This window comes from Rhinopithecus roxellana, chromosome 12, assembly GCF_007565055.1.
Source record: "Rhinopithecus roxellana isolate Shanxi Qingling chromosome 12, ASM756505v1, whole genome shotgun sequence".
Lineage (NCBI taxonomy): Eukaryota > Metazoa > Chordata > Mammalia > Primates > Cercopithecidae > Rhinopithecus > Rhinopithecus roxellana.
This window is the reverse complement of record NC_044560.1, coordinates 42,830,518-42,850,310: the sequence shown is the minus strand read 5'-3', so window position 1 is coordinate 42,850,310 and position 19,793 is coordinate 42,830,518. Positions and strand designations below refer to the sequence as shown.

Below are 19,793 nucleotides of genomic sequence, written 5' to 3'. Positions count from 1 at the left end.
AATTTTCCTTGGCTTTGGTGTGTGGCAAGCAGTGCCCATTTATTTTAATAGATACTGTACCAACCAAATCCCAATATGTGTCAGGAAATCCAGAAAACTGAACCCAGAAATGATGCTAGACACAGATAGAAACGAGGACTTCAAAAATTCCTACATGTTACTTTGGTGATTGGTGTGGAGGGGTACGTTATAGTATCTTCTAAAAGCACAGTTACTTTCAGAAAAATTAGAAAAATTTAAAAAGATTAAAAAACACAATATCATTAAGAATTTGGTCTCTTGCCTCTAAATTTTCTAAATTACCAAAAATAAAATAAAATAAAGTTATTGGCTATAGATAATGTAGCACAAATTTGATAGTTTTAAATCTCAGGCATGTAAAATCAGTCCAGATTTCACACCAAAGCACTATCTGTAGCAGCAATAGCCATGAGAATTAAGTATCTGACCTCAGAGGCCCCAAAATATCAATCTCAGGTGTGTCATTAGAAGGTAAAAAATCTGGAAATAGAATCCTAAGATTATATTTCTATCTATAATATTTATGGTAAAGAAAAGGAGGTACATAAGAAAAGTTTCTAGATTTTAACACACGAGAGACAAATAAATTATTTTCGACATGAAAGACAAATAAATTTTGAGTTGCAAATGAATGAACATGCCAAGGTACATTAAACCAATATGCTTTCTTCCAAAACTGGCTTAAGATTGATAAGAGTGCATTCAGGCAAAATTATTTTTTAAAATTACTCATTAATAAAAGTTTGTTAATTTTTGTTGCTTATTCAAATTGCTTTGTGTTGTCCTGAAATAAGAAATTATGGAGAAAAAATTCTGGTTTCAAGATAAAATATAATAGGTTTTTAATACAGTGTTTTATATTTATATATATAGAAATATGGCATATTAATACGTTTCTTTCTTTTTTTTTTTTGCGATAAAGTATGGTGGATTAAAGCATAAGCTTTGAAGTCAGATGTCTTTGGGTTCCAATACTTACCAACTGGTTGACCGTGGGTAATTCATCTAATGTTTCTGTAATTCAGTTTCTTTATCTGTAAAGTGTAGATTATATAGTTCAAAGGGGGTATTATCAGGTTAAATGTGATAATGTGATAATAATGTATATAAAATTAACTAGTACATAGCAAACTCTCAATAAATAACGGTTATTATATCTTAGTTCCAGTGGTTCTTTCTCTTTCTGTCTTCCCCCCGAGAAAGGCCTGGAACTGATTCTTTTCTCATAGCTGTTAGATAGAACCAACTCAGCTTCGTTTTTGGACATCTAGCTCCCAGAACTGTGAGACAATAAATTTCTGCTGATTAAGCCACCCAGTCTGTGGTAATACCAGGAAGTACTAAGGTAATGCTGTAACAAATACTTTAAAATGTGGAAGTGGCTTTGGAATTTGGTTGTCAGAGACTGGAAGAGATTTGAGGTGCTTAGTAGGAAAGGTCTAGATTGCCTCCAGGAGACTATTGGTAGACTTATGAATGTTAAAGATGTTTCTGATGAAGTTTCGGACAGAAATAAGAACATCTTCTTGGAAACTGGAGGAACGGTAATCCTTATTACAAAATAGAAAAGAATGTGGTCTACTTGTGTTCTAGTTTCTTTGTGGAAAATAGAACTTATAGATGATGAACTTGGATATTTAGCTGAAGAGCTTTCTAAGCAAAGGGTCACAAGCACATCCTGGTTTCTCCTTGCTGTTTATAGTAAACTGTGAAGGGAGAGACTAAATTGAAGAAGAAGTTGTTAAGCAAAAAATAACCAGAATGTGAAGACTGGAAAAATTCTCAGCCTATCTACATTGCAAAATATGAGAAAACTTGTTCTGGAGAGAGCATCAAAAGTGTGACTGAGAGAGCATCAAAAGTGTCATCTCAGCAAAAGCCAGGAAAAGATATGTGGTCATCCAGGAAAGATCTGTGAAAGACCCCCTTGTCTGGTGGCTTGGAACCCTGTGAATTGCACAAGAGGCCAACAAGATTTTTGAGAGTTTTATATCAGCAGAAACACTACAGACTCTGACAGAACTGGGATGAAGTGAAGGAAAATGGTCAGACTTCTGGGATTCTACAAGCAGGAAATGGGTTGATTGAACTATCTGGCTGGTTGATAATGCAGATAGTTTTTATGAAAAGAGAAGAATGATCCAGAAGGTAGTTTAGAGGTCAGCAGAGCTGCTTCTGTTATCATTGGTCCAGAGAGCACAAGCCTGGCAACATTGGGGCCATTTCCCCATTGGCTCCAGAAAATAGGACCACCTCCTTGGTTTCAGAGGGCAAGTCTAGTCACTAATGCTCAGGACCTAGAAAACTGGTTCCACCACATTTATGGGCCCAAAGGACAGAACACTGAGCCAAAGAGGTTTATTCTCAAGTCTCAATATCTATTGGAATTTTTCCTGCTAGGTTTTGGACCTATGATCTATTTCTTCCTTTTGGAATAGGAATGTTTGTCCTGTGCTTGTCCCACCATTGTGTTTTCAAATCAGATAACTCATTGTCTGGATTTACAGGTTTCCAGATGGAGAAGAACTTTGCCTCAGGATGAATCATACTTCAAGTTTTACCCATAATCGATTTGGATGATCTAAATGAGATTTGAGACTCAGAGTTGATGCTGGAACAGTTAAGACTTTTGGAGGTGTTGTGATGGAGCGAATGTATTTTGCATATGACAGACAAGGACATGAATTTTTGGGGTCAGAAGATGGATGTTTATGGATTTGTGTCCTCCCCAAATCATATGTTGAAATTCTAACCCCCAGTACCTCAGAAAGTGACCTCTTTTGGAGAAAAGATCTTTACAGAGATTATAAAGTTAAAATAAGGTCATTAAGGTGGGTTCTAATCCAATATGACTAGTATCTTTATTAAAAAGGGTAATTGTGACATTGAGACAGCATAAAGGGAAAGCCATGTGAAGAGTCATAGGGAGAAGGCAGCCATCTATAAGCCAAGGAGAAAGGCCTGCAACAGATTCTTCCCTCACAACCCTCAGAGGAGCCAATTCTGCTGACACCTTGGTTTTGGAAGTCTAGCCTCCAGAACAGTGAGACAATGAATTTTTATTGTTTAAGTCACCCACTCATTTGCACTTTGTTATGGAAGCCCTAATAACGTAATATACTACTGTGTATGTCAGAGGTTCAGACTGTGTTATTAAAAAGCGTCTAATCTATATTGTATAAGGATAGTTGAAAGAGTATAGTTATTTAGGTGGAAGAGAAAAGTACTACAAAATATATCTTTGCAGGGCTATATATGACCCAGGAATCCTACTCTTGAGTATTTACCATAGAGAAATGACATATTATATTCACACAAAAACCTGTACATGGATGTTTACAGAAGCTTTATTTATAATTGAGCTCACAACTAGAACAGCCCAATTGTCCTTCAGTAGGTAAATGAATAAACAAACTGGTAGAGACTTACAATGGAATGCTATTTGGCAATAAAAATGAATGAACTATTAATAAATGTAACATCTTGGCTAAACTTCAAAGACATTGTGCTCAGTAAAAACTTGATCTCAACAGGTTAAACACTATATGATTCCATTTATATGATATGATTGAAAAGACAAATCAGTGATGGAGAGTAGAACACAGGTTGCCAGGGATTAGCGGTGGCAGGAAGGATGTAACTATAAAGGTGTAGTACAGAAAGTTTACTGAGGATGACAGAACTATTCTATATCCTGAACATGGTGGGAATTGCAAGAATATATATGTGTGTCAACTTTCATAGAACAGTATACCAAAAAAGGTGAATTTTATTTCATGATAAATTAAAAATTTTACTTTACAAAAGAGACAAAAATAGTAACAAGGGAAGCTTTCAAAAAATATATGTTCTTGTTCAAGAACAGTGTGACCAACATGACGAAAACCCATCTCTACTAAAAATACAAAAATTAGCCAGGCGTGGTGGTGGGCGCATGTAGTCCCAGCTATTCAGAAGGCTGAGGCAGGATAATTGCTTAAACCCGAGGGGTGGAGGTTGCAGTGAGCTGAGATGGTGCCACTGCACTTCCAGCCTGGGCAACAGAGTGAGATTCCACCTTAAAAAAAAAAAAAATTATATATATATATATAATCTTTAAACATCTTTCTAAAACTCTCAGCATACTTACATATCAAATGTCTCAAGCCTTTGATTTTACATATGTAATATTGCAGTGTTTTGATAATATGAAATATTTATATTGAAGTAAATTTGAGTTACTCTAAATTTAAATTTAAATTCTAGGATTTTATAGCAAGTCTTGACAAATAAAATTCTATTTTCTTGATTATAAACTAATGAGCCATCATCATTAATGCTACTGAATTTTTTTTTTTTTTTTTGAGATGGAGTCTTGCCCTGTTGCCCAGGCTGGAGTGCAGTGGTGTGACCTCGGCTCACTGCAAGGCCCGCCTCCCAGGTTTAGGCCATTCTCCTGACTCAGCCTCCCGAGTAGCTGGGACTACAGGCGCCCACCACCACGCCCAGCTAATTTTTTGTGTATTTTTAGTAGAGACGGGGTTTCACCGTGTTAGCCAGGATGGTCTCGATCTCCTGACCTCGTGATCCTCCTGCCTCGGCCTCCCAAAGTCCTGGGATTACAGGCTTGAGCCACCACACCTGGCCACTGCTACTGAAATTTTTAAAAATTCCAGTATGAACAGATTTAAAATAAACAGACTATGTAGTGAATAAATAAATCTTGAAATTAAGTGAGCTGATCTTGATCTAACCTACTATTTTTGAAGCATTTTCTACATAGATATGTATTATGTGCCCTTGTAAGGCTCATAGTAGTAAAATATTAATTTATGAAAATATTGTTTCTGTGAAATAGCTTGCAAATGTCCACTTAAACACATAATGGATCTCTGCATATTGTTCTTTTTTTTAAGAGCAATGAAGTGGATCTGACTTAATATTAATGTATGCTATACTCTGTGATTTCTGTAGTATCACAGTTAACTGGACTTACGTAGGCAATTATTTACATTTAAAATTTTACAATGTAGATTAATACCATATTTTTTTCTCATCTATTTCAGACGAGACTACTGACAAAGTAGGAAATAATGAAAAGAGAAAAGCTTATTTTAGAGAAAGAGGTTTTCCCAAGTATAACTTTGTTTCCAATAGCTATGTCCCTAATATTTTATTCATTTGAAATCACCCTTTTAGACAATTTGCTGACAGGTTAATATTATCTTTGGGAACTGGAGTACCCTCTTTTAGTGTGGTTTTTATAACACCTACCATGGGAACAGCTTCTGCTTGCATTTAGGTATCTGACTCATCCTTGCTAATATATCTTGATTTAATGATGACCTAGGGAAGAAAGAGAGGAACTCCCTTAGTATTTTTATTCTATGTAATCTGCCTTCTCAGACTGTGCCTCATGAAAGAAGCACCTAATTACTCTGCCAAAACCAGAAAGCACTGTGAGGAGAAAGCCTGGCAAGTTTTTCCTACCAGTCTGCCACCTAATGAATAGACATTGTAACACACTGGTATTCTGCTTTTGCACTGCAGCAAGAATGTGAATAATAATAATTATTATTATTATTAAAAGAACAAAGAAATGTTAGCTAAAATGGTAAACATAGATAAACTGCTGTGATTTAAGAAGTTTCCATTTGGAATCCTCTGTAAGCTCAAGTATAAAAAGGATATTGGCTGTAATCGCTTTCAAGACAGTAAGAAAAATCCAGGGCTAATAGCAGGGCATGATTTGAGGCACCAAATTTATTTTCATTCATACATTTGACTGCTAAATATTAATCAATCCGAACAGATAATGCCAGCTTCTGAAGATGCAAAGGTGAATACAATGGTTTATGTCCTTGGAGAGCTCATAGATTAGGCCAGGAGACAAATGAAAAAAAGTAACATAACATACCACAAAATATTCTGAGAGAGACAGCCAATGCTGGTGGAGTACAGATGGATGAAACAGCTGACTCTTCCTATGGAAGTTGAGAAAAAATTTACTGAAGAGTTTTCCTTTGAATTTAGCCTTAATGGATGAGACATGACATGCTTGACAAAGATAATAGAGAAATAACACTTCAGACAGTGAGAACTGCATAAAATAATAAATATACAACATTTTGAAAATGCTATTCCTTAATGCCAATATAGCTCTTATTCTAATTTGAGAGAAATAGTTTATTCCATTTTGTTTGATGCCTCCTCCTTTGTCTTATTCTGCACCAAGGCAATCAGTTATTTATTCATTCAAAGAATATTTGTTTAAATACCTACTATGAAGCAAACAGTATTTGGGGAGCTGAGATTACAGGACTGAACAAAATCCTGTTCCTTATGAAACTTGAATTCCAGGAGGAGTAAACAGATGATAACAAAGTCATTAAGTAATATCATATGCTGACAAGTACTATGGAGGAAAATGAAGTAGAATAAGGGAGGTTAGTAGGTTTAAACAGGGTAATTATGGGGGACTTCATCAAGCAAGTGATATTTGGGCAAATGCTGAAGGAGATGAGGGAACAAACCATGCAGATATACTGGGAAAAAGGAAACTTGAACAACATTTTCTGTGAGCAAAAAGGAGGCCAGTGTGGCTGAAGAAAAACTAGGGGGAGAGTTGAAGAAGACGAAAGAGAGGTACTGTAGTTGGAGATGGGGGAACCTCATGTAGGGATCTCAAGGCCATTGTGTAGACTTTACTTTTACTCTAGGTGATGAAGTGTCACTGGAGGGCTTTGAGTGGGCAATTCTTTCTTGAATGGGACCATCTCTAAGATACATGAAACTACACTCAAGCATCTAGGATACAAGCCTCCCACACAGGATTCAGGTGACATTATCAGGTAGTACAGGCTAAAACTGATCTTTCTGAAGCACCATTTTACTAAAGATGAGTAATTTAATAGCATCAAATGGATAAAAGTGAGGTGTTCACATCGTCTTATAAAGATATCATGCTAGATAACTTCAGACTCAAGGATGTTACGTATATGTGAAGATGAACTTCTAGCAGTATGACTGGATCACGCTGGGAGCATGAATTCCCTCTTCTGTCCCATAAGGTATCCTCTGTTATAAAAAGCTTTGGTAGCATTGGTGTAGTATAATAAAATGGACACCATAGTTAGAGTGGAAAGACCTAGTTTTGAGTATTGGATCAACTGTTTAAAAACGATGCAATTTTATTTCTTGATTTTTTTTTTTTTTTTTTTTTTTTTTTGAGATGGAGTCTTGCTGTTGTCTGCCTGGGCTGGAATGGAGTGCAATGGCATGATCTCAGCTCACCACAACCTCCACCTCCTGGGTTCCAGCAATTTTCCTGCCTCAGCCTCCCAAGTAGCTGAGATTACAGGCATGCGCTGCCATGCCCAGCTAATTTTTGTATTTTTTAGTAGAGACGAGGTTTCACCATGTTGGCCAGGCTGGTCTCAAACTCGCGACCTCAGGTGATCTGCCTGCATTGACCTCCCAAAGTGCTGGAATTACAGGTGTGAGCCACCATGCCCGGCCTTGCGTCTTGATATTCTTATCTGAAAATGGATATAATAATGTACAAACAATGCACATTCAGTCTACAAATATTTATTGACTGTCTACTCTGTGCCGTAATCTCTCTCAAATTCCAGAAATACGGTATTGAACAAGACTCAGCCCAGCCCGAAAGGATTTTATATTTCAAACAGGGAATTTCAACAGTATTTGTCTGATATATTTATGAGGATCAAATAAAATAATACGTTAGAAATGCTTACTGCCATATATGGCTCTCAGTAGAAATGCCAAAAAATGTAAGTTACATCTCTATAATTCTTTTAAAGAGTTGCCAGTTAATTTTATAAGATAGCTAGATAACCATTTTCATTCAGTTGAATATTACCTTCTTTTCAATCATGTTGGAATAATTCTCTAGCTTTGTTTTAAAAAACAAAATAGAAAAATTGGGAGAAGTTGCAATTTGGGGGTTGCTGTAGTTATATATCAGTATATTTACTGTTATATACTGTTGTATAACAGCATACGCTGTTGGAAGAAGTATGGTTGTTTACTGGTGTTCTGTTACCTTGCCATTGACTGAAGGAAGGAATCTGGTATAGCTTTACTTGAGTAGAGTCTAATAGTTGTGTGTTGTTTTAGAAAAAAGGAACCAGCTAGTGAAATAAATAAAGATGTGATCAATAATAATTCAACTTTGTTAATATTGATAGTCTGAAATCTGTTCCTCTTTAAAAGCTTTTTAATAAAAAGTTTCTGAATTGTCTTTTTTAAAAAAGCTTCTTAATTAATTGTCTTCTCAAATATCCAGCTTCGTATTTACAGTAAATGGGAACCATGTTATTTTGAGTGCCATGTTGTGCTATGTATAATATTGCTGTATACAAACTGCAATTTTGTGCACTTAAAATACGTTTGTTTTATTTTTTTAATTTATTTTACTTGTTTAGGATTTCCTCATTTTTTTATTATACTTTAAGTTCTAGGGTACATGTGCACAACGTGCAGGTTTGTTACATAGGTATACATGTGCCATGTTGGTGTGCTGCACCTATTAACTTGTCATTTACATTAAGTATATCTCCTAAAACTATCCCTCTCCCCTCCCCCCACTCCATGACAGACCTTGGTGTGTGATGTTCCCCTTCCTATATCCAAGTGTTCTCATTGTTCAATTCCCACCTATGAGTGAGAACATGCGGTGTTTGGTTTTTTGTCCTTGGGATAGTTTGCAGAGAACGATGGTTTCCAGTTTCATCCATGTCCCTACAAAGGACATGAACTCATCCTTTTTTATGGCTGCATAGTTTTCCATGGTGTATATGTGCCACATTTTCTTAATCCAGTCTATCATCAATGGACATTTGGGTTGGTTCCAAGTCTTTGCTACTGTGAACAGTGCCACAATAAACATATGTGTGCATGTGTCTTTATAGCAGCATGATTTATAATCCTTTGGGTATATACCCAGTAATGGGATGGCTGGGTCAAATGGTATTTCTAGTTCTAGATCCTTGAGGAATCACCACACTGTCTTCCACAATGGTTGAACTAGTTTACAGTCCCACCAACAGTGTAAAAGTGTTCCTATTTCTCCACATCCTCTCCAGCACCTGTTATTTCCTGACTTTTTAATGATCGACATTCTAACTGGTGAGAGATGGTATCTCATTGTGGTTTTGATTTGCATTTCTCTGATGGCCAGTGATGATGAGCATTTTTTCATGTGTCTGTTGGCTGCATAAATGTCTTCTTTTGAGAAGTGTCTGTTCATATCCTTCACCCACTGTTTGATGGGGTTGTTTGTTTTTTCTTATAAATTTGTTTGAGTTCTTTGTAGATTCTGGATGTTAGCCCTTTGTCAGATGGGTAGATTGCAAAAATTTTCTCCCATTCTGTAGGTTGCCTGTTCACTCTGATGGTAGTTTCTTTTGCTATGCAGAAGCTCTTTAGTTTAATTAGATCCCATTAGTAAATTTTGGCTTTTGTTGCCATTGCTTTTGGTGTTTTAGACATGAAGTCCTTACCTATGCCTATGTCCTGAATGGTATTGCCTAGGTTTTCTTCTAGAGTTTTTATGGTTTTAGGTCTAACATTTAAGTCTTTAATCCATCTTGAATTAATTTTTGTGTAACGTGTAAGGAAGGGATCCAGTTTCAGCTTTCTACATATGGCTAGCCAGTTTTCCCAGCACCATTCATTAAATAGGGAATCCTTTCCCCATTGCTTGTTTTTGCCAGGTTTGTCAAAGATCAGATGGTTGTAGATATGTGGTATTATTTCTGAGGGCTCTGTTCAGTTCCATTGGCCTATATCTCTGTTTTGGTACCAGTACCATGCTGTTTTGGTTACTGTAGCCCTGTAGTATAGTTTGAAGTCAGGTAACATGATGCCTCCATCTTTGTTCTTTTGGTTTAGGATTGACTTGGCAATGCAGGTCTTTTTTGGTTCCATATGAACTTTAAAGTAGTTTTTCCAATTCTGTGAAGAAAGTCATTGGTAGCTTGATGGTGATGGCATCTATAAATTACCTTGGGCAGTATGGCCATTTTCATAATATTGATTCTTTCTATCCATGAGCATGAAATGTTCTTCCATTTGTCTGTGTCCTCTTTTATTTTGTTGAGCAGTGGTTTGTAGTTCTCCTTGAAGAGGTCCTTCACATCCCTTGTAAGTTGGATTTCTAGATATTTTATTCTCTTTGAAGCAGTTGTGAATGTGACTTCACTCATGATTTGGCTCTCTGTGATTGGTGTATAAGAATGCTTGTGATTTTTACACATTGATTTTGTATCCTGAGACTTTGCTGAAGTTGCTTATCAGCTTGAGATTTGGGGCTGAGATGATGGGGTTTTCTAAATGTACAATGATTTCATCTGCAAACTGGGACAATTTGTCTTCCTCTTTTCCTAATTGAATACCCTTTATTTCTTTCTCCTGCCTGATTGCCCTGGCCAGATAATGGTTGAAAAGTGGTTACTCATAGCAAATTTATTTCGGGTCAACTTTTAAACTTTGAAGGATATTGAGTATAAAAAGAATGTAATTATTTTCATCCAAAATAATTGTATTGCAAGGATTTTGAGTTTTGAAAACATTTTAAAACAAAGCTATCATAGTGTCACTATAAATTTATAGTATTTTTGGCTCTAATTAATTGACCTTTTTTCAATTCAATGAAAATCAAAATGTTTCAATTTTTTCCACAATGTTTATAATAATAAGTAATATAATTATTTAATTGTTATTGACTATATAACTATATTCAAATCCTTTAATCATATTTTATTATGATAAATTATTGATTCTTACTGCTTTGACAGGATGTGGGTATCAGAAATTTCATCATTTGAAACTGAGACAGAGTGGGCACGGTGGCTAGCGCCTGTATTCTCAGTAATTTGGGAGGCTGAGGCAGGTGGATTACTTGAGGCCAGGAGTTTGAGAACAGCCTGGCCAACATCGTGAAACCTGTCTCTACTAAGAATACAAAAAATCAGCCAGGCATCATGGCAGGCGCCTGTAATCTCAGCTACTCGGAAGGTAGGAGAATTGCTTGAACCCGGAGGCAGAGGTTGCAGTGAACCTAGACAGGGCCACTGCACTCCAGCCTGGGTGACACAGCAAGACTCTGTCTAAAAAATAAATAAAATGAAATAAAATAAAATGAAATAAAATAAAATAAAATAAAATAAAATGTTACTGAGTTATAAGAAAAAAAATAAACCTGAGACATACCTTTAATTGGAATTCTCAAATAATTCCCAATTATCTGTACATTGATAAATTAATTGGGAATTAGTCATTTCTCCTTCTGAGGTGCCAAGGGCTAAGGGTTATACATGAACAGGAAGGTTTTCAGTTTATTCATTAGTTTCTTCCTAGGCACTTGACAGGGCACATAGACTCTATTTGCTTTTTCTCCTGTTCTCCTGGCTGTCTCTCTCAAATAGTATTCTTTGCTGAAATGTAGAATAGGATTTGTTTTAACTGTACTTATATTTACTTTTTCTTAGATAGCATCGCATATTTCCTACCTTGTAGACTCATCTTTGATTTCAATATTTGGCAAAGCGTCTCTTTTTTTTTTTTTTTTTTTTTTTTGGCAGTTTTGCTCTAAAAACAAACTTTCATGCATTTGCCTTAAACTTTTTTTTTTTTTCAGAAATAAATAATTCAGACTTTCAAAAAGTCCGATTATCTTTTAAGTTCTATATTTCAATTGGCTCTCTTTGGTATTCCTATTTTTTTTTTTTCTAGAGTAGGTAGAATAAACAGACTTTAATTTTTGTGAACTTCACTTCTTATGATGATTCTCAAAATTTCTTTATTTGGGAACTTGGCTGTCATAATAGGTAAAGTGAAAAAAGTAATGTGGAATGCCACACAATGGCACATAATTTGGCAATAAGAAATGAAAAGTAATTATAATTGCACTATTCTACTGCTTTAGGTAAGTTTATGTCAACATTTCTTTATCTAAATAAACTCAGTTCACATACGGCTATATCTAGGTTGTGAAATTTGTTGTAATATTTTTAGAAAGAAATTCCTAAAACTCTTACTATGTTTTGGCAGTTTTGAAAAGTAAATCTGAGAAGTATCTTTTTGTAACTTCAAATTGCTATTTTACTTTTTGCTAATACATCACTATGAATAATGGAAAAATCACATATTTTCATGTCCCAGTTTTAAATCATATTATTGCTGGAGGAAAGTCCCAGCTTTGTTTTCATAATTCAGCAAATATTAGGTAGCTTATAGCCATATTTTCTCCTGTGACATTACTAATAGTTTGTCTTCTCAAATAGGGCAGTTAAAATATCTTTAGATATTAAAAAATGCATTATCGCCAACTTGAAGAAAATTACAATTTTGTAATTGAGTTAAAGATCATTCCATTGGGAATTTAAAAACTTGGGTTTTAGTTTTAGCTCTAGTATCAGCAGCTAAGATGACTTTAGGCAAGTTGCTTAAATTCTCTAGCTCTGTTACCTTGTCATTGGAATGAGGAGCTGAACAAGGTGATTACTAGGATTCAGTGCAAGTCTAAAATTCCATGACTGTGTTTTTGTTCATAATATATTTTAGTTAATTATTGAAATGTTGTTGTGCTTTCCAGAGGAGTACCTGTAAACTAGTACTTTAAACCCTTCCTATTGTGTTTGAACCACTTTCCCAAGGGCTGGCATGGGTCTTACTTGCTCCTACACGTAGGGGTTAGTCTGCTCTTATTTAGCCCTTTAGATATTTAGCACATTTTAGCCAGAATATCTGACACAGATTAATGTTTTTTTTTTTGTTTTTTTTTTTTTTTTTTTTTTTTTTTTTTTTTTTTTTTTTTTTTGAGACAAAGACTCACTCTGTCACCAAGGCTGGAGTGCAGTGGCATGATCTTGGCTCACTGCAACCTCTGCCTGCTTGGTTCAAGTGATTCTTGTGCCTCATCCTCCTGAGTAACTAAGATTACAGGTGTGTGCCATCGCACCCGGCTAGTTTTTGTATTTTTTTTTAGGAGAGACAGGGTTTCACCATGTTGGCCAGCCTAATCTCAAACTCCTGGCCTCAACTGATCAGCCTGCCGTGGCCTCCCAAACTGTTGGGATTACAGGCATGAGCCACTGCGCTCAGCCCAGATGATTTTATAAGGGTAGAAGACTTCACATCGTAGTGGGAGAATTCAATGTCTCCCTTTTTCACTGAAGTCTCACCGGGAATCATGTCTTTTCTGTCACTCTTGCTGGCCCTAGTTCTGCTTTGTCAAACTTATTAGAGATCAAGCTGGCCCTTGTGACAATCATTGCCGGTATAGACTTTTCATAACATCAAGAAACTTCAAGCACCACTATTTCCTTTCTACTTCCCCAGTGCCTTTTAAAGTATAGAAGCTGTATTCCAATATATATCTAGATGTCAGGTTACAGTGATCTACTTTTGGACTTGAGGCATTTTTTGGACTCCCCTGCCCATAAGTCTCACTTGCATTCTTTGTGAACAAAGAGCACACACACTCTCAAATGTATATGCCCACACACAAGCATATGATATCTTGTACACCTCCCTTCACATACACAAACACAAGCATAGTGCTTGACGTTGGACTCTGCGCTTTAACTGAGAGTGTTCATTTTTCCTGGTTGTTACCTTCATTCCAGTTTTGTGAGCTTTGCTGTCAAAGTGGCTGTGCATCTCACATAGAGTGGCTGCTGTTGGCAACCCATGAACAATGAGCTTAAACAGAAGAATGGGGGTAATGTTTATTGTAATAAAGATTGGACATTAAATTCCTTGGGGGAATGAACCAAATCCAATGTTTTCCTGTTCACTGACATTTTTTATATTGATGCTGTTTTGGATCTTCTGGAGAAGGGAGGGAAAAAAAAAAACTTCAGCAAATCAGCTCTTTCATTCAGAAATGGAATTCAGAAGGCTATTTTAGCTAGCTTTTTTTGACAATCCCGGATTTAATCAGTTTTTACTGTGATGAAGACAGTTAGCCTCACAAATTTTGTGGAAATCTAAAGCGATGAAGGGTGTTGTTAAGGGGGAAATAGAGTGCAATTGTTTAAATAATCCTGGGCCAATAGCATTTGGTAGGTGGAGTTACTGTTGTGTGCATTACAGAGCAAGATAATTCTGAATGAAGACTTTAAACATTACACATGCTGGACGGATTCTGGGTCTGCTCTTTGTGCAAACAAAACAAGTGACTAGGTTTTGCTTACTATCCATTAGTGAATGCAGCTTGTTTGATAAGATATTTTTTTAAAAAAATACATGTAAAGGATTTATCAAAAGCCCTTATGAATATTTCATGAGTTGTTATATTCAGCTGAATGAATTCAGTGAGTGTCAGTGTGTAGCTTGCAGACAAACCTCATCCACAAGGAGGCTACTGACATTGGAAGCACTTTGGCGCATTTTCAGAGGCAAAGCCAGCCTGATAAAGCTCCTTGTGACAGCCTGACTTGCTATTCTTCGAGTATGCTGCTCTTGCTCTAAGACGCTCATACATTGGAGTCACAGCTTCGTAAATTAAACTGGAAATAGTTTGCAGACTTACCAGTTTTCTAACCTGCAGCAGTGTCTCTGCTATGTTTGAGATTTTTGTTTTGGATGGTGAAAGCTAGCACTCCTTACAAGACATGACAGCAAAAGATTCTTCAAAGGAACTTACTGCTTCTGAACCTGAGGTTTGCATAAAGACTTTCAAGGAGCAAATGCATTTAGAACTTGAGCTTCCGAGATTACCAGGAAACAGACCTACATCTCCTAAAATTTCTCCACGCAGTTCACCAAGGAACTCACCATGCTTTTTCAGAAAGTTGCTGGTGAATAAAAGCATTCGGCAGCGTCGTCGCTTCACTGTGGCTCATACATGGTAAGATGAGACTTGGAGGTATCTACAGTGCTTTTCAGATTCTTGCATTAGCACCAGTGATTAGCAGTGTAGAAAATGGAACATTTGAGTTTTGTTCCTAATACATACCACAAGTGTGAAATGAATGGAGACCAGGTTAGCTGAAGAATACATAAATGCATTGTGTGCTAAATTGTCATTGTGCTACTAGCTATTTCCAGATAAAATATGCTTTTAACTGCAGAGTCTTTAAAATTACTGCTTATCAGAATACATAGCTAATTCTAGGTAAGTCGAGTAATAAATGAATTTTTAAAGTCAGTTTCTTGCTTCGTATCTGTTGAGGTGGTAGGTGACTTTTTTGTTCTGTGATTGGTAGTGATTTAAAAAAATAATTTTGGGACATGAATAAGTGTTTTAATCTTAGGTCTAACTTATTTTTAAGATAATGTATAAAGTCTAACTTAATTTGTTGTACCACCATGTTTATAGCATATAAACCAGTGAGTTTTTGATTTATTGACTTATCTTTACATTACTCAAGGAAAGGGAAAACTAAGTCCTCACTTCTGAAATTGCATGATTAGTTACTTTAATATATGATTCCAAAATGTTGTTATCTTTAAGAGCCTCTTAAAAAAAAATAGAACTTAAAATTTATAGATGTTTTTGGAATAACCAGCAAATAAATTCAAGAACCCTCTGTAGAACTTGCTCTGAGCCTGCCACCTTTAATACATATGTTTACAAGGTATGTAAATATAGTAGGGTAACGTCCTTAAACAGTATAATGATGAAATGTAAGGATAAAACACAAGGAAATTAAATCACTTTTACTGTAAGAGCCAGGCCACTTAAGATTTCTTTGGAGGATATATTTTCTTTCAGATTAACGTACCTTTAAAAATTAAGTAGCTGTACATTAGTTTTTTCTAGCAGGGACCATAGCAATAAAGGGAGCGTGTACATCTTAAAGGCAATTCTAACACAGTGATTTTGTGACTACATGCTGGATTGCCAATCAACATTATAAATTGAGGAGATCTGATTTTTAAAAATTAATACTCACTTGAAGTATTTTCTACTTATCTAAAATGCTTGTCTGCTTAATCTACTGTATAATGCATTGGCAAATTAAAGTTATGCCTAGAAAGATATAGCTTGCCTTTGATAGATACCACATGTTTAGCCAACACATACTTTGCCTGGAATATATGTTGTGCTTGTTCTTGCTTTATGACAATGGACTGTCCATATAATGGCTTTATTGCAGAATTTCTTTGGTCATCTTCTTGATGTATTAAATCATGTTGTTTGATTGTAATCTCTTATTTGCAAAATACACGTGGTTAGTCTTTCAAAGCCTACCAATGATGGTAACATTTGTAGAAAGGGAAGGTTTATGTATAAGGATGTACTGACTTGAAGAAGTCCTCTCTTTTGTGCTTTATCCCACCCCAACATGTATGTATTTTCTTATAGTTTGCTAAGTAGTATAACTGAATAGGGAAGGTATATAAACATATGCTTAATTAGTTATGAAAATAATATATATAGAAAATACATAATAGATGTACATCTTTTCTTACTTGAGTTAATATTAAGTCACTATTTTAACCAAAAGGATATTTAATTTTAGATAGCTAATTTTTAGATAATGGTATGTCTTCTTAAACCCTCCGTAATATTTTTCTTAATGTAGAGTTTTGGTTCTGAACACAATAGTGTGACCTTTCTTTTTCTTATAATAGATTTTTGATGTGCTAAGAACATAGAGCTATAAATACTGGAGTTTTTTACTTTTCCAAAAACCCCAATTTAAAAATGATTAAAGAGCTAGTTTTACTCATGCATTATACAAATTTTCTTGCAGCAAGTTGCAAAAGGAACAATTAAATGGTATCTGAAGTTACCTATGCTAATAAGATGATATTCTTTTAGTTGAGTTAAAACAAAATTTTACAATTGCCAAAAAAGAAAACATAGGACTTTGATATAATGCTCTATAATATAGGTTAAAATAATTCATTAATCATTAAACTTGTAAAATAACTTTAGTTATGACTATGATTCATTTTCACCTTTTTTACTTTCAACTCACACATTCCCCTTCTGATGTTTCTTAGTAAAACTGTTTCACAGTTTGTTTTCAGCTCATGACTAAGTCTTTATTTATATTTATTTCTATTGTTTTATCTGAATATATGCTTAACATTTTTCAAATTTATTTTCATACAACATGCGACGAAAAATCTCTTTCTGGAAAATAGACATATATCTTACATATTTTCATGACTTTTCAAATCTTAAAAATTTTGCCTTTCCCAGGGGAACCCCAATAAAGGCTCTGGCCGAAAGATTCATGCTTTCCCCTTGCTTCACTTTTTTGTCTCTTGAGCACCCTAATGTCTTTCCAATGAATATGCGTGGCTCTGTATGGGCTGCCATACCTCCTGTCTCTAAGAATTGTGAGTATAATAAACTTTTCTTTCTTGAATTTCCAAGAAATTTCATGTGCTTTTTTTACATTAAATGAAATGGTTACATGAGGAAATAAGAGCATAAGTACTTTACTTTTGCCTCTGTCATAGTGAAATGTAACCAGCCTTTCACGATCAACGATTGGTATTTTCCAAACCATGCACTTAAGTTAGAAATTCCAAGATATGCACTTAGAAGTCTCTAAAAACATGTTATTACTTTACAGTAGACAGTAGGCTTCTTTTAAGAAGATTGGATTGTTTTGATTCCAGCGTTGAAATTAAAGTAATTTTCATGATGAAGCTAAACAATGCAGAGGATGCAGTTTATATGCAAACCCACTAAACAGTTTTTATTTGTAGATTTCATATTTCAGTCAGATGGATGTGTAGTTCTGGCTTTAAAAATCCAAGTTATGAACTGTGGACTAACAGCAGAAGATTTAAGAAATATTTATGAAATTCTGACTCTGGGCTATTTAAAAATATCCGAGGAAATGTGGATATTCAATGTGTTGTCACCAATCAGAGTATTTACAAAATCCTAAATCTGGAAGGAATTTGGATGATTATCTCATTGCTTCCTTTTACCCTTGGGCAGGACCACAATTACTCCATCTTTAACATATGGGAATCTGCCCTACTTTTAAGACTCCAGAGAAAATAATTCTAAAACCTCACTTAGTATACAATCTTACTACTTTATAGTCCAGGTACTAGAAAACTATTTGTGATGATTTATCTGTATTATTTATATATTATGTATAATATGTTTTCCCCTCAGTGGATATTATTAATAAAAAAGATGCATAAGAGCCTGCATGAATTTGAAGATCATTATTAACTGGTGCCAGCGTTTTCTGTTTCATTCACTCAACATATGTAATTGAGCACTGCTGTGAGCAAGAAGAGAAAAAAAATCTGATTCAACCCACATGTATTCCAACACCTACTATATTTTAAGTTTTTTACTAGAATGTCTGCATATGTTATCTCATTTAAGTTTCATTTGGAATATAAGTATACTCCAAATTCATGATCCTTTCAATATTGCCTATTGCAGATATCAAAAGTATTTTGAATTGCTTTAGCTTCTTATAGGTGTTTATACTCCATTAATCATTATTCTGACTCTGAACCACCATCTCAAATTTCAAAATTTTTCTTTGAATTTTGAGACCCAAAAGTGGATACCACACTCTTTGTTAGATGATATGAGAAAATATACATATGAAACATGTAATAAGTTGCAAAGTGTCAATGGAACCTTCAGAATTACTGAATCGGAAAATTACTGCCAGAGTTCTCAGGTAACATACTCTTTATCCCCAATCCCACATCAGGGATGCTAACTTCTGGAGCACAGTGTTATCCTATCTGGCCTGTATGGCCTGCCTGTGCTTGCCTGGTACTTGTCACACAGTGTCCAGCTTTTATAACCTTCCCTTCTTTGTTGATGTCCCAACCTCAGTCATCAGTTCTCTTTTATCATTAGCAACATGATGCTCTCTGAAGAAAGCTACTGCAATGGTCTTGAATATATCCTGGGCCCACCACACCCCCAAATACCGCCCCCCCCTCCGCCAACTCCCGCTCCGCGCCCCCTGCCCCGCTGTATTGCTGCTGCTTTCTGGAGCTCTCTTCTTGTATTGGTGAGCACTATCCTTTATCTGTCTGTCCATGCTTGCACACAGGAAACAATATTTTTGTAATTAGAAGTTAGTAGGAGAAAAGAGGCTTGTATTCCTTTTTCTCATTTAGTTTTACCTATATCTTGGAAATCTTTTCTCGTTTTAACAAAGGTTCGTGAAGTCTTTACTTGTGTATCTAATATTTGAATATAAAGGTTTTAAAAGCCATAGTTAGTACTCTAAAGGGACTTATATTTGGCAAGACAACACAGGATTAAGTGGAGAATAGGAAAAAAAAAAACAGTGAATATGGCATATGATTGACCTTTCTCAGAACTGCAGATGTGCTTGCTGTATTACACAACTTAGTCCTAGTTTGTTAGCTAACTCTACTGGATCTGTGCTTGTAATATTGATCAATTGCCTTGAATTCTTTCCTGGTAATATTGGAAATTTTTTGAAAAATGTCTGTCTTTACATATTTATTGATTCAACATTTGTTTGAACAAAACATTTGTTTAGAGGCTACTGTGCAGCAGGCTCTGATCTGGGCTTAGGAGACACACAATGAGAAAGACCCCTTGTCTTCAAAGAACTCCTATAGTAGCTGGAAGACAAACTTATGAAATAATAATTAATCAATGGTGTGGGAATAATGCTACTGAAGCGTGTTGTTCAACTTGTCATGAGAGCACAGAAGAAATAACTACCACTAGAGAGTGAGTCAATGTGTTAAGGTAAGTTTAGAGAAGAGATGACATTTGTGTGGGGTTGTGACAAATAAATGAGAATTTTCTAGGAGAAAAGTGGGCAGGAAAGGTA

The 19,793-nt window shown here is 35.4% G+C and overlaps 1 protein-coding gene across 3 annotated transcripts in view; it reads left to right on the top strand.

Moving 5' to 3' along the window:
* Positions 1–19,793, top strand: part of PDE4B (phosphodiesterase 4B) — a 594,424-nt gene that overhangs the window by 206,073 nt on the left and 368,558 nt on the right. The window contains exon 1 of one of the 3 annotated variants that reach the window (XM_030941788.1): positions 14,474–14,881. The exons of the other annotated variants lie outside the window; for them this stretch is intronic. Coding sequence (XP_030797648.1) covers positions 14,646–14,881 — 236 coding nt within the window. The 5' untranslated portion in view covers positions 14,474–14,645. Of the gene's footprint in view, positions 1–14,473; positions 14,882–19,793 lie in introns of those variants that run through there. 3 annotated transcript variants of the gene reach the window in all.